The sequence below is a fragment of the Camellia sinensis genome, unplaced genomic scaffold (assembly GCF_055761805.1).
Source record: "Camellia sinensis isolate YWXY unplaced genomic scaffold, ASM5576180v1 Unanchor3, whole genome shotgun sequence".
Classification (NCBI taxonomy): Eukaryota; Viridiplantae; Streptophyta; class Magnoliopsida; order Ericales; family Theaceae; genus Camellia; species Camellia sinensis.
The window spans coordinates 7,781,210-7,808,770 of NW_028129178.1; the positions used below are offsets into that span (position 1 = coordinate 7,781,210).

Here is a 27,561-nt window from a genome sequence, read left to right on the forward strand (position 1 = left end):
CTAATCCAAAATCAATGTACTCACCCCCATTGTCAGAACACACTATTTTGACAACTGTCCCAAATTGGATACTAACCATCTTATGAAAGTTTTGAAACACAGAAAATACCTTACTTTTTTCTTTTATGAAGTACACCCAAGTAGTTTGAGAGCAGTCATCTATAAAAGTAACAAACCATTGATGACCTTTGATTGACATCACATGAGAGGGACCCCAAACGTCCAAATGAATTAAAGAAAAAAGAATTGAATTTTTATTATTAGTAGGAGAAAAAGAGGCTCGATGTTGTTTGCCAAGTTGGTAGGACTCACAATGAAACTCGGAGACTTTATTTTTGATAAAAATAGAAGGAAATAATTGTCTAAGTAATAAAAAGGATAAATGTCCTAGACGTTGATGCCACAACCATAAATCTTCCTTGGTGGATGGAGACGGGATGGAATGATAAGCCTGCTGGTCAGACTGATTGAGGATATAGAGACCATTTTCTGTTCTACCACTGCCAATTGTCTTCTTCGTGATAAGGTCCTGAAAAAGACAAGAATCAGGGAAAAAAGTTACACTACAATTCAAATCTCTAGTAAAACGACTAAATGACAATAGGTTAACAGAAAAATTAGGAACATGTAAAACAGAAGACAAAGGTAGAGAAGGGGTGGCATTGATTAAACCTGTTTCGGAGATAAAAGAAATAGTACCATCAACAATCTTAACTTTATCCTGACTAGAGGTTGGTGTATAGTCTAAGAAGAGATCAGAAGACCTAAACATATGATCTGAGGCACTAGAATCAATTATCCATGGCAAGGTCTTATAGGATAAGAAAATACTAGAAGATGAGGCCAAATTACTTGAATGGGCAAATGAAGAAGAAGCAGAAGATGTACCTAGAGGAACAGGAGACCAGCGATCAAGCAGATTCCGTAGAGCATCTTCAAACTCAGAAGATGACATACCAACATACTAGAGACCAGATTCGAAGTCTGTATAACCGGAGCTGAATCATGCGTCTCTACAGCACTAGACTAATGAGCATAAGAGTGAGACCCATGTCCTCTTGATTGACTAGAACGCCTGCCTCTATGACCAGAGCGATCTCCTCGACCCCCTGATGGAGTCCCATGAAGCTTCTAACAAGTCTCATGGGTATGCCTCAGCCAACGACAGTAATCACAGAACAAATTATCCTTCCGGGAAGGATGAGAAGAAGGAAGTGACAAACTAGCTCCATCTCGAGAAGGTGCAGAAAGTAATGCTGAGTGGTCTGTAGAAGTCGTTGGTAACATAGCAGAACGATGGCTCTCTTCATTCTGGATATAAGCAAAGGCCTCCTGAAGAGATGGAAGAACATCCATGCCAAGGACACGACTCCGAACCGGATCAAACTCCACATTGAGGCCTTCCAGAAACTTGAAGACTCTCCTGGGCAAGAAACTTTTGGTAACCAACTGAGTTAACTGTGCAAACAGGCTTGTAATCCAGAAGATGATCTAGGCGTTTCTTACCACTAGTCAAAAATGCGTAATATTAAAGAACTGTCTGCTCTCCCTGTACTGAGCGCTCAATAGACCGGCACAACTCAAATGACTAAGAAAACTTTCCCTTCCATGAATATGTAGCAGTTGCTACCTCTCAAAGATCCTGAGTAGTCTCCATGGATAAATAACCTTCACCAATCTCAGGGACCATGGAATGAATGAGCCACCCCATGACAACAAAGTTAGGAATCTCCCATTGATCATAACCAGGATAAAAAATATCTAGTGCTTGAGCTCTCCCATCAACATATCCCATCTTTCCCCTACACTTCACAAAAAGTGTCAGACACTGAGATCATGCAAGGTAATTCTGACCATTAACAGAGGTGGTGATTTTGAAGCTAGGGTTTAGGTTCTCAGAAGTAGTAGTCATAACTGGACTAACACTCTTCCCTTTAGATGGGTGAGAAGTAGTGGATTCACTAGATGGGTCGGCCATGTTTGTGTTACTATCTTAACCAAAAAACACAGCACTAATCACAATAATGGAAAGAGGGAATGGAATGGGCAAGCAATCTCAAACACAAAGCACTATGAGGGCATAACACTTAGATTAATGGGGCCATTTACCACCCCCAAAGAATAATAAAATGATAAAAAAAAAAAGAAAAAAAGGTGAAACTTCAATCAAAATATTAGTCTTGGGTTCAACCACAATGAAAAAAAATAAAAAATAATAGTAATAAAGAGGATGAACCAAGGAGTGTTATCTGGACATATGATATGGAGAAACACTTAGATGTTATCACAGAGAGTTTGAAACACAAGAGAAGGCTAGAGGGAAGTCCAAAGCACCTACCAGGCTATGGAAGAAGCCTGAAGATACCCAGATGGGTGTTGGTTTGAGCTGAAAAACCCTAGGATGGGTGTCGGCTAGTTTGAAACCACTCAGAGAAGAGTCAGAAAAGCTTAACAGGCCCTGAACAGCAGCTGGAGGTCTTTTGTTGGAGCCAACAGGGTCTGGAACAGGTTGGATAGTGACTGGTGGTGGTTGGGTGGTGTATTGATGGTGGCTGGTGGCTGTGTGGGTGATGGGTTTGGGGTTTTGGCTCTGATACCATGTTTATTTGAGAGAAAACTAACTTAGAGAATGATCAGACAATCACCCCCTTTTATATTGAGAATAGGTAGCTTACAATGGAAATCTTGGAGGCACAAATAGGGAAATAATAGAATAAGAAAATAACAACTAATAGAATAAGAAAGTCTTAAGACACTAATTAAGGAATCAAAATATAATCTAAATAAGGAAACAAATAATAGAATGATCCTAATATATATTCTAGCAAAAGTCATATTCTGCTCTAAATTAGCCTTTCCTTGCTTTAATTTTTCATCCTCTACAGCTTGTATGGTATCCAAATCTTCAATTTGATCGCAAGCCTCTTCTTGAACAATTTGAGAATTCACTTGTAGCGCTTTTATCTCATGAATGGGAGCCTTTTTATCCTTAATAATCTGGTCTTCTTTGATTTTGGGCAAAATCTGATTGTTTTCTTTTGCTTTTGACCTCAGTTTGCGCATCTTTGACAATAATCCTGTGATGCATGTCTCACACAATTTTGTAGTTGTTGTAGCAATCCTCCCTTTGAAGTAGGCTTCAAGACTATAGATTTCTCCTTAAATTTTATGAAAAACTCAAATTGCATAGCAGTTTTAATAGCATCTTTGAGATCTTCCAAATATGTATGAGATATTTCTTCTTTAATTCCAAATCTCAACCCACTTTTGAAACAAGCAATAGTCATCCGTTCACTTTCTACCACTCCAGATTTGATCAATAATTCATTGTATTTTCTTGCATAATCAATCACACGCATATCACCTTGCTCAAGAGCATGCAATTGATCAAGAAAGTCATCTTGAAGATCCCCTAGATGAATTTTTTCTCTAAGAAGCATTTTACTCTCTTCCCATTTCAATCCACTTCTATAGGATCTCCCCCAATGTAAAAGCATCACGGTGGAACTTTAAGCTTTGATACCAAACTGATGTAGAACTATTAGGGCAGCAGCAAATCTGGACTTTTGGGGCTGATTTTAATTGGATTTTATGGCTGAAATTGCAATAAGAGTATAGGGTACAAGTAGGGTTTTTTAGGATAATAAACTGGCAAGAGTTTAACCATGAAAGATGAGATTTTGGCATTGTTTAGGGGCTGTTTTAGGAACTGTGAACAGTACCTGTGCACAATGTTTCTCTTAAAAGTGCAGCAAATAAAAGAGGAAAATGAGGAAAAGGAGAAAAAGAAGATAGGTTTAGGAATCACTCCTAGAATCCCTTAGGCATCACACCTACGGTTGGGGTTGCATCACACAATCCATAAGAAAGCTTCAAAGCTTTTCAAATTCTATAAAATATCAACTCTATTAAATTATAAGTATTACATGGGTTGATAGGAGTCCCTCATAAACCAACTACAACAAAAAAAAAAGTAAACTATTATATCTTTAATTTCCAAAACTAATGTAAGACTAAATAAGAAACAAAAAACAAAGACTAACTAAATTTGACCCACAAGATGACCTATGGGTGACCCACACAACCCATAATTTGGAAATTCTGCAAATTACCAAATTATCCCTAAGCTTAAAATCTTAGAAAACATAAATATAATTATAAAATAAGATTTTAATAATACTAGAAACATAATTATAAAAGATTTCTGTTAGTTTTTCTATGAAATCATGCCAATGTCTAAATACTATCGCTTCTTTAAATTTAGCCTTCCTTTGACTTCTTTTTTTTTTTTTGATATATATTCCTTGAGCTTCTTACACTCCGCATCAATTTATATTCTTCCCAAATTAAATGTGAACTAGGATCATATCAAACATAAGTATAAGACATTAGTTTTTTCACCAACAGCTAGAGGCATTCAGATCTTATTGGTAAGTTGCTTCAAATGATTTACCACGTGATGCGCATCTTATTATTTAATTGATATTTGATACATACATTTTATTCCTATAAAAAAAATGATAAAAAAAAAGGATACATGCAGCTTATTGCAATTTTTGGAGAAAGAACAAGGAGAATCAACCTTAGACGAGAATTTGAAAACTGTTTTATTGTTTGCATTGGTTTTTTAGGATATAAAATTAATAACAGGGCTAATTGTACATTTGGTCCCTAAAGTATTGCTTTGTGACATTTTCGCTTCCAACATTTTAGTTATATTGATTTTGTCCCCAAACATTGAATTTGTGTTAAAGTGGCCCCCATGCTTGACGATGTTAGTATTCATTTCATATCATCTGAATTAGCTTTGGAACAAAAAAATTACCCCTTAGCCAAAGAAAAAAAGCCCAGTACAATTTGACACAACTAAAATGTTGGGAGCTAAATGACACAAAACACTTTAGGGACCAAAAATGCAATTAACCCTCTTTTTGTTGGGTTGTAATGTTTTGTTCCAAAATTGTCTCTGATTTTGATGATCAGTATTGATGGAAATTGACATGGGGACTGTTACGACCCGCTCCCCATACCCAAGGGTTAAGTATCGTGATGGCCAGTAACTGAAGTTACCTTCGGCCAATTCTTGAATAAATTAATAAATGCGAGCGGAAATAATATTTAAGTGAGGGTATCAAAATAATTATCGGAGTTTCTATTTTTATTACAAAATTTATTGACCAAAAAGGTCGATATTTACATATAAAAATATCATAAAAGTGCTGTATGTGTCTATTTTGCATCCCTACGTCTAAGACTTTCCAAAAGCTATTTCTGAATTGCATTGTTTCCCGAAAATTGGTAAATAGCTATAAGCACATGACAGAGTGAGAAATATTATGCCAAGAATATAAGGGACACAAAATAACCATGGATAGTTATGTAACTAAAATATTTAAGATAACTTAGTCTGAACAAATAATCATTTAAGTAGCAAAATTGAGATTATGTAAATAAATAACCATAACCACGGTACCAAACAAAACAGAATAGAGGGCACACGAGTGACGGTCAGAATTGAGGTACGGATTCAATAGGTGACTTGTACGGATTATAGAGGTGGCTCCCACAATATTGTAGCATTTATCTCCGCACAGCACTTTGCTCTGCACAGAACAGAGGTCAATAGATCCATGACAATTAAGGACTACAAGGTGGCCAAACAAAGGCCAATGGTTATTTAAGTCCCCGTATGGGACTCCCGTGGTAGTACTTACAAAACATAATTGTATATGAGGTCATTGTCAAATAATCATTAAAAGTTAAACAAACATATCTATGGGTTTCATTTTAAGCAAATAGGGTTCAAAAAATAATCCACGTAATTAGAATATTAATATAATTTATAAAACATAAACTTTTATGTAATAATTTATGGTAAGTCAAAACATACGTAAAATATATTATGGTGACTCAAGATATAATATAACTCACCTTAATATTGACCCTTAGCCTTACTTTCCACTATCACAACCTTTTTACTATAAGTTTCTACTTCCAGTATCTTACGTGCCTCTCCCTCTCTCTTTTTTCCTTTCGTTTTCTCCCCATAGATTTTGATCCACTCCTCCCTATTTATAGGGACCTAAAGCATCATCGGGCTAACACGTGGCCAGCTCGAATCCTCCCTGGATTTGCTCATAACTCACCAGGATTTATACTTATCTTAATGAATATGTGTGATAATTACCTTTTGGCCCAGTTTTCTAATATAACTATATAAACGAATTAATCCCTAATTAAATTATACTTTATCGTATACCAACATAAAATTAATTATTTATTTTACTACCACACCCACTATTATTATTATTATTATTATTATTGGTATTTATTTTTATTTTTAATAATATATCATCACATACAACCATAATACTAGTATAAAATTTAAAGGACAACTTAAATTTTCGGGTAGTTACAGGGACTACTTCTATCGGCCCTAGTAATGGAAACTGATAGTAGCTAGTTGCATATATTATTTTGATGGGCACTTTCATTGCCCAAATTAAATGTGTACTATTTTTTTTCTCCTGGTAATGGAATATGGACATTTGCTTCCCAGTGTCGATATATATCAATAACCTACATCAACTCCTTGGGGCCATGCCCATGGGCTTTGCTAGAGATTTGCCCAATCCACACGGTGGGGGTGCTTTGCGTGGCTTGGGTCTTCGGATTAGTCGAGGTGCGCGTAAGCTGGCCTAGACACCTGGTCATCAAAAAAATATGTCAATAACCTACATAGATTTAAAGTTAAGTGTTCAGAAAGAATCTCTCATAATATGATGATAACACATGGGTTCGAAATATATCTCTATGTCGTGCAATGTATTGCAAATTTTTATGGATATAATAATGTGAATTTCATACAGTTGATATATATATCATGATACTTTGTGATTATCCACAATATTTTATGGATTTTGAACAAATGAATATAATGTTGGTTAATACCAAATTCAACTGAACCAATGAATTATCAAGCCTTGAAATAGCAACTCCAACTCAGGAAATTATGACCCCAACCAAATTGATGTTGCATTATTTGCACTAGCAGACATAGTTTTGTGTATTTTATGGATTTAAAACACATGAATATAATGTTGGTTAATACCGAATTCAAGTGAATTGATGTATTATCAAACCTTGAAATAGCAACTCCTACATAGGAAGTTATGACCCCATCCGAATTGATATTACACTAATTGCACTCAATTTTTTTTGATGGTGATTGCACAATGAGGGGCCTTTTTCTCTTTGTGAGAGAAGGCATAAGCATCAAGGCCTCAAGTTGTAAGCATTTCGATCTCTATTTTTAGTAAATAAGTAAATATTTTAAAATGGTAAAAAACTATTAAAAAATAAATATAAATGTAAACACTTTTCTGCTCGAAGTGTTGGACATCTCTTTCTAAAAAATAAGGTATGCCCTCGTCAAAGGTGAAAATTGACATCATACCTCTTTTTTTTGTTTTGATAAAGAAAAGTCAATTTTATTACCGAAACAACATCAAGATGATAGTAATGAATACATCAATCGACACCATAACCTTCAATTATCAAGCTTCTCATTTGAGCCTTAGCTTTGTTTCTTTTCTTAGTTAGTCATTACTTGATTTTACACATGGAACATGGTTACAAAAGAGGTTCTTTTTTATATTTAAACCACATATTAGATGAAGTTTGACAAGTTAAGGCAAACTTTTCATGTGTAATCGTGTCATATGCTTATGCGCAAAAGGTGTACATGGCGTTTGCCTTAGATTTTGATGTGCAAACCTTTGGGAAGTGTCACCTAAAAATCAAAGCCTTGATGTATTTTTCTTTAGCCTCACCTTGATGTGAGCCTCAATGACACCTTTTAAAACTTTTGCACTAGCAGGCATACTGTGGATACCACGCCTTTCAACGCACCCACACATCGGATTTGACTCTTTTAAAAGTATGTGAATCATCGAGGTCTAAATTGGCAATATATCATAATATTTCCACAAATCAAGGTGAGGCTAAAGAAAAATACATCAAGGCTTTGATTTTTAGGTGTAAATTGGCAATATATCATAATATTTCCACAAATCGATTTATCCCCGATCGATTCACAAAAGTTTGGAGCCGTCTCCTAATTTTTAGGGAAAACTAAGAAACCTAACCCCATTGTAATTTAGGCCACTAATCTGACACAACCAAAAATCTTGGTTCGGGAGTTTAGGTACAAAAGGGGAAGGCCATTTTGCCCAATCAATTGATTGGCCTCTACTAATTTTCTTTTATGATATTTATTTTCTTATTTAATTTCATGAACTCGATTATTAACGTAATCTCTTAAACTAAACCTACCATCTACGTGATGCATACAATATAGATCAGATCACTTTTAACTTGAATATTTGCATGTTTATAAGGATTTGATTTTAAAAGAATATCTTCATAAAAAGGAGAGAATTTTCCAAGATAAAAGATTTTGAAAACAAATCTGGCAAATATCCTAATTAAAAATATAAGACCTCCAAAAATGCAATTTATATCAAATAATCACATATAGCAAGTTAATCTTCCAAACGTGCAATCATATTGAATATGCAAAATATGGCAAGTAAATCATGATAATATTCGAATGATGAAGAACATGCATGAAAGCTCAAGAACATGGACGAAGAATGTGAACATTAATCTAAATGCATGATCCTAGATATTAGAAAAGCTAATGCAAACATGCATATTATGAAACCCTAAAGGCCCAGAGGACAATAAATATGAGTCATATATAAATAACTTGGATTTAATCAACTAAACTAAATAATCAAAATAAAACGCAGTGAACAAATCATATGGATGATGAACTAATTTGGGCCTATATGCATGAATATATGATTTAAATAACCTAAAACTATTATACAATAGAATCATGGATTAAGCTTAATCAAAATAAGTAAAATATCTAGTTAACATGATAAAACATGCATGAAACTAAATGAATCATTATCAAATGAATAAAACATGATTAAATAGTTTAAAAATCAAAAGAATAAGAACAATACCTTTGGTTTGACAAACAAACTGTAGACAAGAGAAAAAGAATTGCTTGAATACTTCCCTCAAGCTTTGTATTATGTTTGATTCAACTTGCATCCACTTTAGATGCATATTTGCTGTATGTATGTATGTATGTGTATGTTCGGATTTGAAGGTGGCTAGAGTTTAAAAGAGGCAAAACTTGAGTATTAGGAGTTCTCTCTCCCAAAAACACTTAGGGGATGGGTATATAAAGGCATAAGGTGACTTGGGGACGAATTTATGCATGTTAAGGCTAAACCTAATGTGTATAGACTTCCTCCTGCAGTTCCTCCCACTAAATTAGGCAAGAAGTCCCAACCAAAATAGAATTTTGCCTCAACCGGACCAAGGTGCAGCCGCACCTGGACTATGGTGTAGCTGGGAATGGGGGTGTTTGTTTCAGCTTTTCAGAGCCAACTTATGGCTTTTAGCTTTGAAAAAGTTATTTTGGACTGTTTGGTTAAACTTATTTCAAACAGCTTCTGATTCTAACAGCTTATTTTAACTAAAAAAAGCTGTTTCTGAAAAGCTGCTCACCCCTTACTTCTGATTATCAGCTTCTGCTGTGGATATGTTAATTTATGGTTATACTCTTAAATTTTTTTATTTTTTATTTTTTATTTTTTTTAAAATAGAAAAAGACTCAAATGGACTATAGATTATTATTATTATTTTTTATGAGAAATGTAGACAAACAAAAAATAAAAATTAATTGAAAAAGTTATTTCACAGCTTATTTAACAAACGCTACTCAGCAACTTAAATCTATAATCCAATAGTTACACCAAACAGATTAACAACTTCTGATTAAAGTCATAATCTGTAATCTGTTAAGTTATAATCTATAAGCTGTTTTAACAGCTACACCAAACGGGGCCAATGTGATCTGCGGCTGAATGGTGGCTGGTGTGGGTTGACTTCCCAAGTCCGGCCATGTGTTAGTCAACCCACAGGCCCACGAGGTCCCAAGTCCACCATTCTACTCCTGGGCTAACTTATTGCCTAAGAAAGCCCAATTAACTCCCAATTGAGGTTTTGATTGAAAATGATGCTAACATTTTTGAAAAATTCATCAACTCAGATTTAATTGGGCCTTCTTCTCTCATCTTTACTGTGAAAGAGGCTAAAAAAACAGGTTTTAGTAGAAAAATGTTTTTGGGTATAAAAAGGACAATTTTGGATAAAAACAATTTTTTGGGAATAAAAAAATGATACAGCGAACCACAGTGACCCAAACATACTAAAGTCAAAGTTTTAACACTTTCATCATCGGGAAGCATTCGAACGCCTAGGTTTTAGGGTCAGTTAAAATGGGATGTCTACACATACCCAATTTTGCTCAATCTTGTAAATTCATGTAAGTTGGAATTCAGCTATTGGAGTTGATGGAGAGTATTAGAAGATTATGTCTAAATATCATGTGGCAAGATTTCTTTCACCATATTTTGTAGCTTTAGGATATTAGATGGTTACTTTCTGGAAGCATCTCATCCTTTAGGCGAGATCTAAAATGTGCAGTTTGTTTGAGCTTACAACTTTTGTTTTAGTTCGTTATTGGTTATGCTTATTCCTGCTAGTACTCTCAGGCTGATAGGGTTCATATTTATTTATGTGAGAAGTTCTCAGAATTGTTATCTTTTGTAATGTATTTCTTTATTGCAGGGAACCACTTATCAATTGCTGCCCTGTATGTGGTGAAATTCTTGAAGTTTCAGATAAGTTGAACAATATGGTTCATTTGACCCTGTGTTTTGATGAAGGGACTGGAAACCAGGTTATGACTGGGGGATTCTTGACTGATAAACAAGCTTCATATGGGTGCGTATTTTGTGAATGTTGAACTTTTAGATCATGTATGATATAATACAACTATTCCTTCCAATTTTATGAATAATTTTCTATTCCATGATTTAAATTATAAGACCAATTATTATGTCTTTAGGTGGATGTTTAAGCTAAGTGAATGGGCCAATTTTTCCTCTTATGACATCGGTTTGAAATCTGGGTCAAGATCTTCGCATATTGTGGTAATCTCTCTCTGAACATGTGTTTCAAGTGATAATGTTTTCTAGAAAGTCCACAAATTGTTACACTTCAGAAGTTGCGTCTTAGTCATTTTTTGTTCTATTAATTTCTGATACCGTATCACAACCAGGATTTAATAAAGTGTCTATTTGAGGTGATGTGACATTTATTTTAATTTTTTTCAGTTCCATATATTTATCAAAAAATATGTATGTGTATTTTTTTTTTTTTTTGTTCCATAAAGGTTTGCTCTGGCAAAAATGGTCTCCCATGTTGGTTGAATTGAGGAGTATAGGCATTTGGTATCGATTTAATAATTTTCTATGTATACAAGATATTGTTGGTGATGAATATGTAATTGTGGGGCGGGGTCAGAAGATTAACCGAATAAAAAAGGAGTTTCATAGCTATGGTGTATGTATGATTCAGTATATGACTTGATCTTTTGATAAAGATGTATTGGATTAGATTCTAACTAGTTAGATCTGTTTTTTCCGTCCAAAGCTTCTTAGATAATGTCGTATACACTGTATCCTTCTTAACAACATATTCATTTTTGCTATTGGAAATCAGAAATTAATTATCCTTTAAAGTTCTTTCTTTTTATATTCATCCCCCAAATTCAATTATCTTCTGTGTGTTATTTTTTCCTTTTTTCTTTAGTGTACTTCCATCCAAAATAAGTCACATATAAGCTAATAAATTTGAAATTATTAGTCTTTGTACAGATAAATTGACTGTTGTTTATTGACATCATAATATTAGGGGTCCCATTCATTTATTTGTGTGCAACACCCTACACAGGTTGTTGTTTCATCAAATCACATATCATTAATTTCAATGCAAAGCCTTTGTGGCTTTTTTATGTTTTAATTATTGTTTTGATGCTTTAGGTTTTTGATCGGAGGACAAAGAGGCTAGTGGAGGAATTAATTGATGCAAAGATTGTTTTATCAATGAGAGCCATTTATCAATCTAAAATAGGGCTTGGCCTTATGGACACAGGTGTAGCATTTATCTTTGTTGATCCTTAGCAATGACTTTTTGAAAATAGTTTAAGGTTATGTGCATTAAATATCTGCAGTTCTATTTCTCTCTCTATCTCTCTCTCTTTCTCTCTCTCTCTCTCTCTGACACACACACACACAAACGCGGGCTTTCTGTATGAATAAATGCTCCCTATAATCGTTGGAATCCTTGGTCCTTCAGCTAAGTGGAAAGTTAAATCAATGTTACAAAATTATTGTTACTTTTTATCCTACCAATTTGTGTGTGGAAAGCACTCAGGCCCCGTTTGTTTTGGAGTGTAATGGATGGGAGGGGATTAGGATGGAGGTGGGGTTATTTAGTGTTGTGTTTGTTTTTAGAGTTGGGGAAGAGATTAGGATGGAGGAGGGGATTAAGATGGAGGTTGGAAGGGGGATTGGGATGGAGGAGACAGAGGTAGTATTAGAAAAATAGTGAGGGGATTAGAATTTTTTTTTTATTTTTTACATATTGGGAATTTTTTTTTTAAACATTAATGTTTAATTTTTTATATTTTTTTATTTGTTCTATTATTTTATATAAAAATAATTTAACAATTCGTACACTAACAACTATTATCAAAACAAACACAATTTTACTTAATCCTCTCACTATGAATCCCCTCCATTCTACCTCTGAAAACAAACGGGGCCTCAATTTATGGTGCACTTCCATTTATAACTAAATTTAGTGATTCTGAAATTTATCTTTTACATGAGGAAATATTAGAAGAAAAATATATAAAGGAAATGGAAAAAGGTGAGGGATAGCGGCCCTCACCTATCATGAAAAAAAAAAAAATTACTATTGCTTTGGTGATTTAGAACTACACTATCATATTTCTAATATTTCAGCTATATAAACCTACCCTTGTTATTGAGTTCCCAACCACATTCTTATTCCATTATGTGAGCCAAAATATTCAGCGTAAAAACTTTTGAACTCAACTGTATACTTCTGACACTTCTATCATTTGGCTTAATGTAGGACATATTTTTCGACAAATCGGAGACAATCATGTTTTGCCTTACTAGTTCAAATTCTCAGTCCATTCCTCACTTTGCCTCCATTTCAGTCTTTATTTGCTCATCACTGCTCTTAATGATCTTCTGTTGCAAATTACAAATTGACTTCACTTCTTTTCCATATCGTTTGTTCATAGTTTGTGTAGTTCGTAACTTTTGGACTAGTTTGGTGCTACAATTGGGTGCAGGGGTGAAAGAACTTTTGCAGAGCATCTCGGAAATGCAGGGAAAGAAAATGAATTCAATTGAATCAGCTAAAGATATACCAGAGTTCATTGAATTTTTTAAGGTATGATAATTTTGAATAATAAATGTAACAGTGATTTTGTTATCATGTTTTTAGGTATGATGAAATGTTTTTGCTTCCTTGGTGATTGCGTTTTGAGCACAATGGTATTCAAAGATAATTTTCTTACGCTTTTTGGGTGAAAGTTAAGTCTGCTTTGATATGAATTCATGAATCTGTTCTTTTCTGAAGTCTTCTTGTATGACTTGTATCATGGTTACATACATTACTTTTGAATGCACAGGAGGTGGGTGGTGGGTACTTCCTAATTGTTTCACATGTTGATGTTTAAATTACCCTTTTTACGGCTGATGATCAAATCAATAATATGTCCAGATTGATGTTTCTTTCCAGTTGGAGTAATTTTCTATTAAAAAAAGAAGTGTTGTGTTATCTTTTGTGGGCATTTGGCAATATAATTCTGCATTACGAAAGGTGGAAACCCGTGACCGGATCAGCTTTCAGCAAACATGATCCTCACATTTTATTGTTATTATTTTTTCCTATTATGCCCCTAACTTGCATATTCATATTAGGATTCATGTTTATAAGGGATTTGGTGGGGGTTAATGTTCAAAATTGTGTCCCTTAATTAGGGAGAGGAATAAAGATGAAGGCCGCTAAGGATTGAAACGTAGTCATTAATGTAGAATACGAGTCAACAACCACTACAGCTAGACTTAAGTTTGCAATGCATCAATTAGTTTATATTAATATGTACGAATGTACTTATTTAAAAAAGATAAAATTATATTCTTTTTATTCACTTTTATCTTTTGCCATTACATGCAATATCACATACATATTTATTCATGAATACACAATATATGTATCGCAATCAAACAATCAAACTAGCACTTTCGAAACACAAAAGGCAAATACTGAACTGATTATGGGCATAATCACTTGTACCATAATTAATTCTGAAAAATATACCTAAGCTAAAGGTTTCCCAAACGAGCACTAATATAACAATTGAGGTATATAAGTGTTATATTTCATGTTATGGTATGGTTTTGAAGTGGGAAGAACAGTTGACTGATGTCTTTGATCAAAGTATTCTTCTTACCTTTTAAATGGAGAAAGAAAATAGAATAATTATTTTCTATTTTCTTTGTTTGATGCTCAATCAGTAAATGCCATGCCAAGAGAGGAAGAATTGTGATTTGTAGATGATTTGCAGAAACTTCAGTAAAATCTCTTCATTCAACATGACTTGTAAAAAAAAAAAAAAAAATGACTTGTGAAGTTTATGTTATTAGAGAATTAACATAGCTGCCACCAAGTGAATGGTATTTAAAGCTATTTCAAATTGGTTTTCGTATGTGTTGTGCTTGTGTGGTTGCTCGGTAGACATCTAATGTAAATGTTAAAGTGGTATACATGGTTGTGTCTGTTTATACATATTTTCAAGTTGGATGCTCACTCATGCTTTAGTTTTTGAAACATTAAAGTAATTCATGAGTCGTGTCTTTTGTCTTCAAAGTGATGTTTATACAAAGTGATGATCTATGGGTGGACTCAGAATATTCTGTTGAATTAAGCAATCTTAACATTTTTTTAGCACATACAAGGAATTTGCTCTCCTTCGTTTTGTGGTTCATGAATAATATTCATTAAGTAGAAACAATGCTAGAGGCACATGGTATGCTTTCATGTATTCTGTCTATGCATGTATGTCTTTTTTGGTTCATGAATGTTGTTAATTGTTCTTGGTAGCCTTTCATTATATGTTCACATTTTAGCTACATTGGTGAAGTTCTTGTATGCTAAAATTATGTGTATACCATTCTTTCGCCTAATTGTTTTCCGATATTGTACTGTAGGATCAAATCAATTTGACTGAGATCAAGTACCCATTGGAACATTTCAAGGTAGGTTAAGACTGGCAAAAATTGTAAAGTTTATTTAAATGATGCATGGAAATAGGATTTTCTTCTTGGATATTTATTAAGAATGAACATTTTAGTTTTGACCCATTGCCACTTGAATTTATGAATATGGACTGTAATGTTTATGTCATAATGTTCGGCCATATCTCATTATTGGACTAGTTCTTTTCTGTGATCTCCATCCACATAATGCTCTAAATTATGCCATATCCTTCTCTACTACATAGAATAGAACTTTAACGATATAAAAAGTCAAATCTATGTTTCCTGTAGTTGCAGTCTTGGATGCCATTGACAGAGAATTAGGAAGTTAGCTGCAATAAATTATTGTTATAATTTTGCCATTATTTGATTGGGATGCTATATCATTATCCTTGCTGTTTCTTTATCAAGTTTGTTGCAATGTGACACTTACTGTTATCCTCTTTAAATTGAATCCATTAGGCAGTTAGCTGCAATATACTATTGTTATAATTCTGCCATTATTTGATTGTGGTGCTATATCATTATGCTATATCATTATCCTTTCTGCTTCTTTATCAAGTTTGTTGCAACGTGACACTTGCTGTTATCCTCTTTAAATTGAATCCGTAGTTTCTATGCATGCAGACATTTAATGAATTTTTTATAAGAGAGTTAAAACCTGGTGCAAGACCAATTGCTTGCTTGGAACGTGATGATGTTGCTGTATGTGCTGCCGACAGCCGTCTAATAGCATTTAGAAATGTTGAAGATAGTACAAGATTTTGGATTAAGGTACAGTCTAAATTCTTTAAGTGTGTGAGAGGGTGTTTGGTTACTTTTATGCTTTCTCTAATTTGAAAAATGAAAATAGGTATGACAATAGATGTTGGGAGGAGCAACAGTTACTTTACCCATTATAATTCTATCCTTCATTGCAAACCATTTTCAACATGACCACTTTTTTTTTTTTGGTTAACCTCTTTTGATGCTCATGTGGATGTTTTCACACTCATGTCACCTGATCTAACTAGCTAGGCTGTTCATTTAGTTGTGTATTCGTTATTAATAGAAGCTAAAAATAGTGAGATAATTCAACCTGCTAGATGCCTGAAGTTCCAAAAAGTTGCAAAGAACCAACTTAATGCATGTACAAGACTAGGAACTCTGAACACCAGATCAAGGGCTTTGGGACATGGCAGTGGGGTGGTTTTTTCTAAATGAAAACTAATACTAGTTGTCTGGAAATGGCTTCAATCTCCATCTGTAGATGGATGGATGAGAGCAGAAAACAAGAATCACTGCATTAAAAATAACTGATACCTAATTCAGAGATTTATTTAAATTTGAGAAAAGCCCTAATGTTCTTTGTGTTTCTTAATGGGATCTTACTTATTACTCTTAGGGTCGAAAGTTTTCTATTCAAGGTCTTCTGGGGAAAGAAATATGCTCTACTGCTTTCATGGACGGATCCTTGGTGATATTCCGATTGGCACCACAGGTATTTGGTGCAATTTTTATTTTATTTAATATTCAGTACAACGAAGGTTCTTAAACTCTATATTTTTCGGTTGCTATCTTCAAAGTTTAATATTTCCAATTTGTTGCAGGATTATCATCGATTCCATTTTCCAGTATCTGGAACCATTGAACACTTTGTCGATATACCCGGATGCTTATATACAGTATGTGCAAATTTAATATTCTTGTTGTGGTTAGTTTGTCATGTGTCTTCTTGTTTATCTTCTATTTCCCCTTTATTGATGCTGTATTTCTTATCATCAAGGTTAACCCTATTGCCGTGAATAGCAAGTACTGCAATGTGTTCACTGAGAATAAGCGGGTGGTGTCTGTTCTTTCAACTAAAGACTTCGGAAAGGTTTGTCGTTTTAGTCATTTTACACAATATTTATGATTCATCTCTCTCTCTCTCTCTCTCTCTCTCTCTCTGAGACACGCTCACACACACACGGAAGATGAACTATGAGGCTGTCTTTTAAATCTGCACAATTTGAACTTGGCAGCCTTAACTTTTAAAACAATATCTTTTGCTGGAAATTTGTGTTAATGTATATAATATGATAGTGGTGTTGGTGAAGGATAGTGGCATGTATAGAATATGATAGTGGTGTTGGTGGTAGATAGTGGCATGTATATAATATGATAGTGGTAGATAGTGGTAATATATAATATGTAAGTGGCATATAATGGGTTATAATGATGTTTGCAATATCTCCTATATAAGGAGTGTCATTTGGTCTTGTAAGATAAGAAGTTTTGAATATAATAGAAATATATTCCTTCTTCCTCATATTTTCGGAGTTCTTCTTCCTCATATTTTCTAAGTTGGTATCAGAGCAACAAAAAACACAGCAGCCCTAAAACCGTCATAGCCATGTCGGAAGTCACGTCTGAAACCACTTCAACCCCTGCCGCTGCCATTCCGGTGAAAACGTCCAACTCTCACTCTGTCCAAATCACCACCATCCGCCTAAATGGTGATAATTTTCTCCGCTGGTCACAATCTGTCCGGATGTATATCCGTGGGCAAGGAAAGATCGGTTACATCACTGGTAACAAGAAGGCTCCTGCTGTTAATGATCCGCTGTTCGACAGTTGGGACGCTGAAAACTCCATGGTTATGACATGGTTGGTCAATTCCATGGAGGAGGATATAAGCTCTAATTACATGTGCTATACTACTGCACAAGAATTGTGGGATAATGTTAGTCAGATGTATTCTGACCTAGGAAATCAATCTCAAGTTTTCGAATTAACTTTGAAGTTGGGAGAGATTCGTCAAGGAGATGATTCCGTCACCAAATATTTCAATTCGTTGAAAAGGTTGTGGCAGGATCTTGACATCTTCAACACATACGAATGGAAATCGGTTGACGACTGCAACCACCACAAGAAAACTGTGGAAGACAGCCGTATTTACATGTTTCTTGCCGGCCTCAACATTGAGTTCGATGAAGTGCGAGGAAGAATTATTGGCAGACCTCCTCTCCCATCCATTGGCGAAGTATTTGCCGAAGTCAGAAGGGAAGAGAGCTGAAGAAGCGTCATGCTTAAGAAAAAAGGTACTGATGAATCCATTGAAATTTCTGCTTTAATTAGCGATGCTGCGGCCAACAAGGCTGCAAATTACCAGCGCAGGTTTGATGATAAGCCACGGGTCTGGTGTGATTTTTGCAACAAGCCTCGCCATACACGCGAAACGTGTTGGAAGATCCATGGCAAACCTGTCAGCTGGAAAAGCAGCAAACAAGGAGAGAAAAATCGTGGCTTTCCTACCGCTATGAAGCCGATTCAGGTCCCTTCAACAAAGAGCAGATTGATCAACTCTTAAAGCTGATAAAATCCAACTCCTCATCCGGTACTCCTAGTGTTTTGTTGGCACAAACAGGTAGAAATCCTAAAGCCTTCTCTTGCCTAAACTTCTCTCCGTGGATCATAGATTCCGGTGCCTCCGATCACATGACTAGTTTTTCCCATTTATTTAGTACCTATTTCCCTTGTTCTGGTCATGACAAAATCAGAATAGCCGATGGTAGTTTTTCACCTATTGCAGGAAAATGATTTATTAAACTAACTGAGAAAATTAATCTCAATGCTGTTCTTCACGTCCCCAACTTAGCCTGTAACCTTTTGTCTGTCAGTAAACTATCTAAGGATTCTAATTGTCGTGTTACATTGTTTGAATCCCATTGTGAATTTCAGGACCAGAACTCGGGGATGATGATTGGGCGTGCTAGGATGCTTGAAGGTCTTTACTACTTTGATGAAGTACCTGTTAGTAATAAAAAAGCTCAGAGCTTTAATAGTACTAGTTCAATCTCTGTTCAAGAAAAAATAATGCTATGGCACTATAGGCTAGGACATCCTAGTTTTCTTTATCTGAAACATTTATTTCCAGAATTATTTAAAGGGATTGATTGTTCTTCTTTTCATTGTGAAAGTTGCATTTTTGCAAAATTTCATCGCTCTACTTATTTGCCAAAACCTTACCAGGCTTCCAAACCTTTTTATTTGATTCATAGTGATGTTTGGGGCCCTTCTAAAATCACTACTCTTTCTGGTAAAAAATGGTTTGTTACATTTATTGATGACCATACCCGCTTATGTTGGATTTATTTGATGAATAAAAAATCTGACGTGAAAAATTTATTCACAAATTTTTACAATATGATTGAAAACCAATTTCAAACCAAAATTGGTATTTTACATTCTGATAATGGAACAGAATATTTCAATGAGCAGTTGGGTGAGTTTTTGGAAAAAAATGGGATTTTTCATCAATCTACATGTCGGGATACCCCTCAACAAAATGGCATTGCAGAACGAAAAAATAAACATCTACTTGAAGTAGCACGTGCTATAATGTTTTACATGCATGTTCCTAAATATTTATGGGGTGAAGCAATTTTAACAGCCTCTTATTTGATAAACAGGATGCCTACAAAGGTGTTAACATACAAAACACCTTTTGATTGTCTCAAAACTTTTTTTCCTGACACGAGGTTGTTTTCTGATTTACCCGCCAAAGTTTTTGGATGTACTGCCTATGTTCATGTTCCCAGTCAATTTCGTTCAAAACTTGACCCCCGTGCTATAAAATGTGTTTTTTTGGGTTATTCCTCAAACAAAAAGGGGTATAAGTGTTTCGATCCTCAAACCAAGAAATTTCATGTGAGTATGGATGTGTCATTTGTGGAAACAAAATCCTATTTCCCCAACACTTCTCTTCAGGGGGAGACAAGTGGAGTAGAAGACCGTTTTTGGGATATTTCTATCCCGCTCCCCAATGTCATTTATCCTACACAAAAATCACATCTGTCTGATAATGATCACTTAGGAGAACCAAGTTCTATGGTGCCTAGTCAAGAAGATTCTTGTTTAGGGGGAGAAGTACTACAAAATGATCTAAATCCTGAGCTTCAGGTTTATACTAGGAAGCGATTTCATCTGAGGAATAATGACCCGAATGTCCATCCTAATGACCCGAATGTCCACCCGAGTTCTGGCATCGAAATTTTAGGTAATCCTATTCCTTCTATTTCCGACCTTGATGTTCCTATAGCAATTAGGAAAGGTGTTCGAAATTGCATTAAACATCCTATTGCAAATTACCTCTCCTATCAAAGACTGTCTAAAAACCATAGAACTTTCACATCTAGGATTTCACACTTGTTTGTTCCAAGGAATATACAGGAAGCATTGGATGATCCGAATTGGAAATTAGCAGTCATGGAGGAGATGAATGCTTTAAGGAGAAGTGGTACTTGGGAGATAGTTGATCTACCCAAAGACAAGAAAACAGTTGGGTGTAAATGGGTGTTTACGATAAAATGTAACGCAGATGGAAGCGTTGAGAGATACAAGACGAGACTGGTGGCTAAAGGCTTCACTCAAACTTATGGGATCGACTATCAGGAGACGTTTGCTCCTGTTGCTAAAATAAATTCCATCAGAGTACTGTTATCTCTTGCAGTAAATTCAGATTGGCCTCTACATCAACTTGACATTAAAAATGCATTTCTCAATGGTGATCTTGAAGAGGAGGTGTTCATGAGCCTACCGCCGGGATTTGAGCAGAGACTTGGAAGCGACAGAGTATGCAGATTGAACAAGTCATTATACGGACTCAAACAATCACCAAGAGCGTGGTTTGAACGCTTTGGGAAGGCAGTTATCAGTTGTGGCTTCTCGCAGAGTCAAGCAGATCACACAATATTTTATAAACATTCAAAAAACAGTAAAATTGCAATTTTGATTGTTTATGTTGATGACATCATTTTAACTGGTAATGATGAAGCAGAGTTAGCAGCCCTCAAAGAGAAACTCGCAAAAGAATTTCACATTAAGGATCTGGGAGCCCTCAAGTATTTCCTCGGAATGGAATTTGCAAGATCCAAGGAAGGTATATTCGTTAATCAGAGAAAATATGTTCTTGATCTCCTTGGAGAAACAGGTATGCTTGGTTGTAAGATGGTGGAGACTCCGATCGAGCCTAACTTGAAGTTACAAGCTGCTAAGGTTGAAGAAGTCAAAGAGAGGGAACAATATCAGCGACTTGTAGGGAAATTGATTTACTTGTCTCATACGCGGCCTGATATTGCCTTTGCAGTCAGCATGGTAAGTCAGTTCATGCACTCACCAGGGGCAGAGCACTTTGAGGCCGTTTATAAGATCTTAAGATATTTGAAAGGAACTCCAGGGAGAGGCTTACTGTTCAAGAAACATGGGCATCTTCAAGTTGAAGTATACACAGATGCAGACTGGGCAGGAAGTGTTACAGACATGAGATCAACATCCGGATACTGCTCCTTTGTAGGTGGGAACCTAGTTACATGGCGGAGTAAAAAACATAATGTGGTAGCTAGAAGTAGTGCAGAAGCAGAGTTCAGAGCTGTTGCCCATGGAATCTGTGAAGTAATGTGGATTAAAAGAATTCTTGAAGAATTAAAGCTTTCTCACCCGACACCTATGAAAGTCTATTGTGACAACAAAGCAGCTATATCTATAGCTCATAATCCAGTTCTACATGATCGCACAAAACATATAGAAGTGGATAAACATTTCATCAAGGAGAAAATCAATGCTGACATAATCTGTATGACCTACCTTCCAACAGGTGAACAATTAGCTGATGTGCTAACGAAGGGACTACACAAGAAGCAATTTGATAAGCTGACTAGCAAGCTGGCTATGGAAGATATCTTCAAACCAGCTTGAGGGGGAGTGCTGGAAATTTGTGTTAATGTATATAATATGATAGTGGTGTTGGTGAAGGATAGTGGCATGTATAGAATATGATAGTGGTGTTGGTGGTAGATAGTGGCATGTATATAATATGATAGTGGTAGATAGTGGTAATATATAATATGTAAGTGGCATATAATGGGTTATAATGATGTTTATAATATCTCCTATATAAGGAGTGTCATTTGGTCTTGTAAGATAAGAAGTTTTGAATATAACAGAAATATATTCCTTCTTCCTCATATTTTCGGAGTTCTTCTTCCTCATATTTTCTAAGTTCTTTCCTTGTGAATTCTGTAGCATCTAGTTCTTTGCCCTTGCAGCTTGTCCCAATAAAGGATCAAACAGAATGTGAGGAGCCAGATGGCCGAATTATGATGCTCTAGTCCATCCTAGATGACATTGTATCAATTTGATAATATCAATTTGATAGTGCATGGACCTCATCCTCCATCCATCAATTCATATTGCCTTCCTTTTATAGAAAATGACTCTGGATGTTTCCTTATCAATGAGCAAGAAATCTTATATTTTGCTTTTAGTATTTCAATTATGACTTTCTTGTGTTATGCCATAATCACGCAATACCAAAATAAAATAAGCCACCGTGTATAGAGTGTAGTTGTCAGCCTTCCCACTAGAATGCCTCTGTAGTTTTAGTCCTGTAATTGGCATTCCTCAAAATGCCTATGATATAGTGGTTGGCCTTTTGAATGGCCCCCTTTCTTTTCTCAGAAGCCCTTTACAACTATAAAGGAGAGAGATCTGTTCATCGTTGGAAACTTAGCTACTTAAGTGTTACTCAAAACTGAAGTCAAGGTATTCTGTTGTATAGCTGAAGTACCAAGGAAACCTTCGGTTCCCTTTGTTTAAATAAATGCCACCTATTCTAGTTACATTCATCACAATGTAAACCAAGACTACCATTACCCCACGTTCATTCCATCAATCTGGGGTTCCAGGGGGTTTTTTATGTCAGGTCTAACTATCATCTTTTATTCGTATGAAGTGGCTTCTAACCTACATTCTCACACTTAATGGCCAAAGCTTTTACAATTGTGGCAACCAACAGTTACATATTGAAAGTTCAGCCATGCTTCATAAGTACATGACTTACACCATGTTAGCTTCAATCCTAACTTAATTAACGACTCTTCTGCTTCATCTACAGATGGAAAATAAAAAAATAAAAAAATAAAAAAACCCAGTCTTTCCATGTTAATGGGTGACCTTTTACAATTTGGATGCAGGTAGCATTTGTTGCAGTTGGTGCTACCATGGTTGGCAGCATCACTTTTACAAAGAAGAAGGGTGATTATATCCAAAAAGGAGATGAGGTTCGCATTTTATGACGATGCTTTTATACTTCTTTTCTGATCATTGCTATTATTCAATTTCTAACTGGCTTTCTACCTTCATTCACTCAATTTTTAGTTTGGATATTTCTCATTTGGTGGAAGTACTGTCATCTGCGTCTTTGAAAAGGTTTGTACCTAAGTACTTATCTTGAATCGAGGAATAAGCAGTCAGACTATATTTAATTCTTCCTCATTATATTGCGTTTCTTTTTTCTTTTAAAGGAGAAGGTAGTGAATGGATGGGTTTTCACCTTTCATGGAACGATGAGATATGGATTTTATTGTAATTGGCATTTTAATGTCCCTTTGGTACTTTCGTTTGTAACCAATTAAAAAGTCTTCTGATAAACCAAGTGTCATGGCCATTTTGTGACAATTTTTGGTTGCCTTCTTTTGAAATTAAAAATTAATAAGAAAAAATTGATACCTTTTTATACAGTTGGTTATTTTGACAGGCTTAGGACACTAGTCGGACGCTCCCAAAATGACCTATGTGGTGAATCTTTTAATAGGAGCAGTGTTCAATAGACCTTTTTAGAATTTTCCATGTTAGGTTATCTATGTCATGTTGTGTTGGTGTCTAAGCTAAGTCGGAATGCTCGATCTATACCAGAAGGGCAGATGAGTTCTTCTTTATATCAGTGGGCACACTTGCTAGTTGTCATGTTGTCGTGTTTAACTATGATATGTATTCTTTCTCATTTCATTGCTTATAAATGTGTCATCTTTTTGTATTTAATTATATGTGATGTTTTAAGCTTTGCTTATATTTTTATTAATGTTTTAATTAATAATTATTATTTTTGAATGTCTTCTCACAATGTGCGTATGGATACATTCAATTTATTTTGAGAGATTAAAAAAAAAATGCCGAAGGTTTTTACATTTTCTGAAGTATTCTATCAGTCATGTCAAAACATTTCATTGACCATTAAATAGTTCATATTTTCTCAAGCATTATTTGTTAAAGAAAAAAGTTGACTTTAGATGGAATTTTAACCTAGCGTCTTGCATCAATATCCTTTTTTGTTTAGTTAAATAGTTTGTGATTTTAATGGCCCGATTTCTGTGAAATGCTGCAGGATACAATAGAGATAGATGAGGACCTCGTCGCGAATAGTGCTAGATCACTAGAGACCTTGGTTTCTGTTGGAATGAAGTTGGGTGTCTCCATAAAGAAAGGTCCTGAAACTGGGTTGCCAAACTTGGAGAAATGTGTTTTAGGTGAGGCTTCATAGAGTTTTGTACATGAATTACCGCCCATTTCGACTCATTTTTAGTCCTATACTTTGTTTAATTCCTATGTTTAGATAAGATAGGGCCATTGACAGCAAAATAATGTACCTTCATTGATTTTTGGAACTCTATTATGTGATGATGATATTTTGGATTTTATGACTTTCTAGTGATTAGTTGCAGTTATTCACCAACTGAAATGTATTTAGCATAAATTAACTATGAAATTATGTCACCTTCAGAAATTTAGCTGGTAACTAGTGTAAAAATGTCATACCAAAATCCTCACTCCAAAAAAAAGTCATACTAAAATCTAGAAATATTAATTGCATTTATATCTAATGCTCTATATTTTTGGACGGAAAACATTTGAAAAATATTTTTTGTATTTTTTGGAGTTTAATATAACAAAAAATAAATGCTAAAGAAGATAGAATAACAGAGCTAACGACATTTCAAGAGGCATAGAGTATGATAACCCAACCATGCATATCATATTGCATCAATTTAATTGTAGGAAATTTTGATTTTGATGTTAATATCTGTTGTGATTTGTATGTGTGTGAATTATTCGTTACGTGTCATGTTTCAAATCAGAAATTGAATGTTTATATGAGTTAGAAATCTTTTAGTGATGAGCTTAATCGACTTAATTGAATATTTAGAGCCATATGAGGGTTTAATTAAAAATTTGATTTAGATTAATATAAATTAAAAATAATTGATTAAGTTTAAATTGAGATTAAGTTAAATAATTAGATTAGATTCTAATCATGATTAATTTAAGTCTAATTAGTAATTAACCTAAATTAAGTCACTTAAGTGGTAAAAGATGTATATAGAAGACAATTCTAGAGTTAGGGAGAGAAGTCAAAAATTGATCGAGGAAGAAAGGAACATAGAAGAGAGAGAGAACTCAACGAAGAGGACTCAAGGGTTTGAAGATGAAAGACTTAGGAATTGAAGAATTTGAAGGAAAACTCAAGAATTCAAGCTTAAGGTATGAAATTCAAACCAAAATCTTGTAAATAACTCATTTATTGCTTGAATTCGAGAACTAATTAGAAGACTGATCTTATAATTTGAAAGAAATTGGGTTTTGAATGTTTTAATTTAGCTAGGGTGAAGAATATGAGTTCTAATTCTTTAAATTTGTTAAGTTAGAGTTCAATTTTGGGAAATATACATGAATTTAGTCTTATAACTTACATGCAACAAGATTGAAGATTTGATCTATGCAATTGAGTTTATGAGTGACTTTGAAGACAAGTTTTGAAAATTATGAGTTCATGGAATTTGAAAGTTTGATTTTGAAATTAAAGGAAGTTTTGATTCAAATGAATTGGAGATTGATCATATTTCATGTATAATTTCATGTTTTGATGGTGTATTGAATGAGATTTGAGCATAGAAATGAGTTTCAAAGGTTTACACTCGCAAAATTTCGGACTACTCAAGTTTGCCCAGAATCACATGTGTGGCTGTGAGTCCCGCATGTGTGGTCGTCAAGCCAAAACAGAGACGAGGCTACTACTTTAATTGCACGTGTGGCCCGCACGTGCGGCGCCATCCGCATGTGCAAAAAATAGGAGAGTGTGATTTGACTTTCTTTCGACCAATTTAACCTTCTGAACACTGTTTTAAACTCGTTTAGACCCAACCAGGAAATTAAAAGACACTTAGAAACATATTTGAATTAATCTGAATAAGTGAAGAAATGTATAAGTGAATGAATGTGTAAGTTTTATCGAATTCATGTGTTATGTAAGTCGTTTTCTCTAGGGAACTTCATAGAATCAAACTTGTTGTGAGTAATAATTTTGTAAAGATATGTTTCAAATATTTATTTTGAAACATCATGAAATGTTATGTTTTTCTTGAAATTATGTTTTGCTCCATTTGAATGAGTTTCCTATTTGTGGATTTTTATGAGACTTTTCAATGAAATCTTCATGAATGGCATAATGGACCTGTGGTCGTTCTGTTTATCTATGATATGATTGCACCAGAGGTTGTTCTGTATAAATTGGACCAGAGGTTGTTCTGATATGATTGAACTTGAGGTCGTTCTCATATGATTGGACCAGAGGTCGTTCTGTTATAACTTGGACTTGAGGTAGTTTTGCTTTATATTGGACCCGAGTTTGTTCTGTCAAATTGATATATGATCAGTGCTATTGGATGATTTATTTCTAAAAGATATGTTAACTATGATAAGTTGTTTCTAAATTCAGACTCATTCAATAACTCATTTACTTTATTATTATTCATTGGGCTTCGCTCACCCCCTTGCTTTATATGTATGTAGGTGATCAACAAGGAGATCAATTGTAAAGTCAGCTTAAGGAGTTACTTTTTGTGAACCTGTGATGTCATGCCTCCAAATTAAGGCTTTTGTATTTTCTTTTTAAGTTTTTGTTTTTTGTAAGTTGAGTTTTGGATGTTTGAACTTAATGTATGAAGATTATCTAATGTATATATTCTATGCATGGGTTCAATGTTATGAATAAGAAATTGTAAAAATATTGAAGTATATTATTGATTGATGTATTACAAGATTGATTACTGTTCATCACTGTCATCTTCCTCACTGCATTCTCCCTCTAAAATTGAGTAGTCTTCACCACAAGAAGGATCCAAGGGGATCATGTTCTCAGTTTCATTATTCATGACTTGAAAACAATCTTCACCAAGAACTGCAGGGGTCTTTTTCTTCCTTCCGAATTGGTTCCATCACCTTTCTTTTCCAAGCTATTTTGAGCTTTATCCATGTCAGTCAGAAACCCGCTTCACAGTTGTTCAATTCTTTCCCTTCTTCGCCCACCGAGTGAGAACCAGACTCGGCAACAGCACCATTTCCTTCAACACCCTCCATCTTCACAAAGATGTTATTCAGAAGCGAAAATGGGAGTGTTTCGCTCAGTATCCATTTTATA

At 34.7% G+C, this 27,561-nt stretch overlaps 1 protein-coding gene across 15 annotated transcripts in view; it reads left to right on the plus strand.

Annotated features, from left to right (window-relative positions):
• Positions 1-27,139, plus strand: part of LOC114309859 (phosphatidylserine decarboxylase proenzyme 3) — a 48,959-nt gene extending 21,820 nt beyond the window's left edge. For 3 of the 15 annotated variants that reach the window (XM_082912444.1, XM_082912455.1, XM_082912452.1), the window contains 14 exons: positions 10,714-10,869; positions 10,994-11,078; positions 11,842-11,880; positions 11,970-12,081; positions 13,316-13,416; positions 15,240-15,287; positions 15,900-16,061; positions 16,672-16,767; positions 16,877-16,951; positions 17,053-17,145; positions 23,282-23,368; positions 23,466-23,516; positions 24,472-24,613; positions 26,635-26,736. In XM_082912444.1, the coding sequence (XP_082768570.1) occupies positions 10,714-10,869; positions 10,994-11,078; positions 11,842-11,880; positions 11,970-12,081; positions 13,316-13,416; positions 15,240-15,287; positions 15,900-16,061; positions 16,672-16,767; positions 16,877-16,951; positions 17,053-17,145; positions 23,282-23,368; positions 23,466-23,516; positions 24,472-24,613; positions 26,635-26,672 (1,285 nt within the window). In that variant the 3' untranslated portion in view covers positions 26,673-26,736. Of the gene's footprint in view, positions 1-10,713; positions 10,870-10,993; positions 11,079-11,841; positions 11,881-11,969; positions 12,082-13,315; positions 13,417-15,239; positions 15,288-15,899; positions 16,062-16,671; positions 16,768-16,876; positions 16,952-17,052; positions 17,146-23,281; positions 23,369-23,465; positions 23,517-24,471; positions 24,815-26,634; positions 26,737-26,933 lie in introns of those variants that run through there. The other 12 variants (XM_082912451.1, XM_082912459.1, XM_082912448.1 and 9 more) reach the window with 8 other exon arrangements.
• The last annotated feature ends 422 nt before the right edge of the window (positions 27,140-27,561 follow it).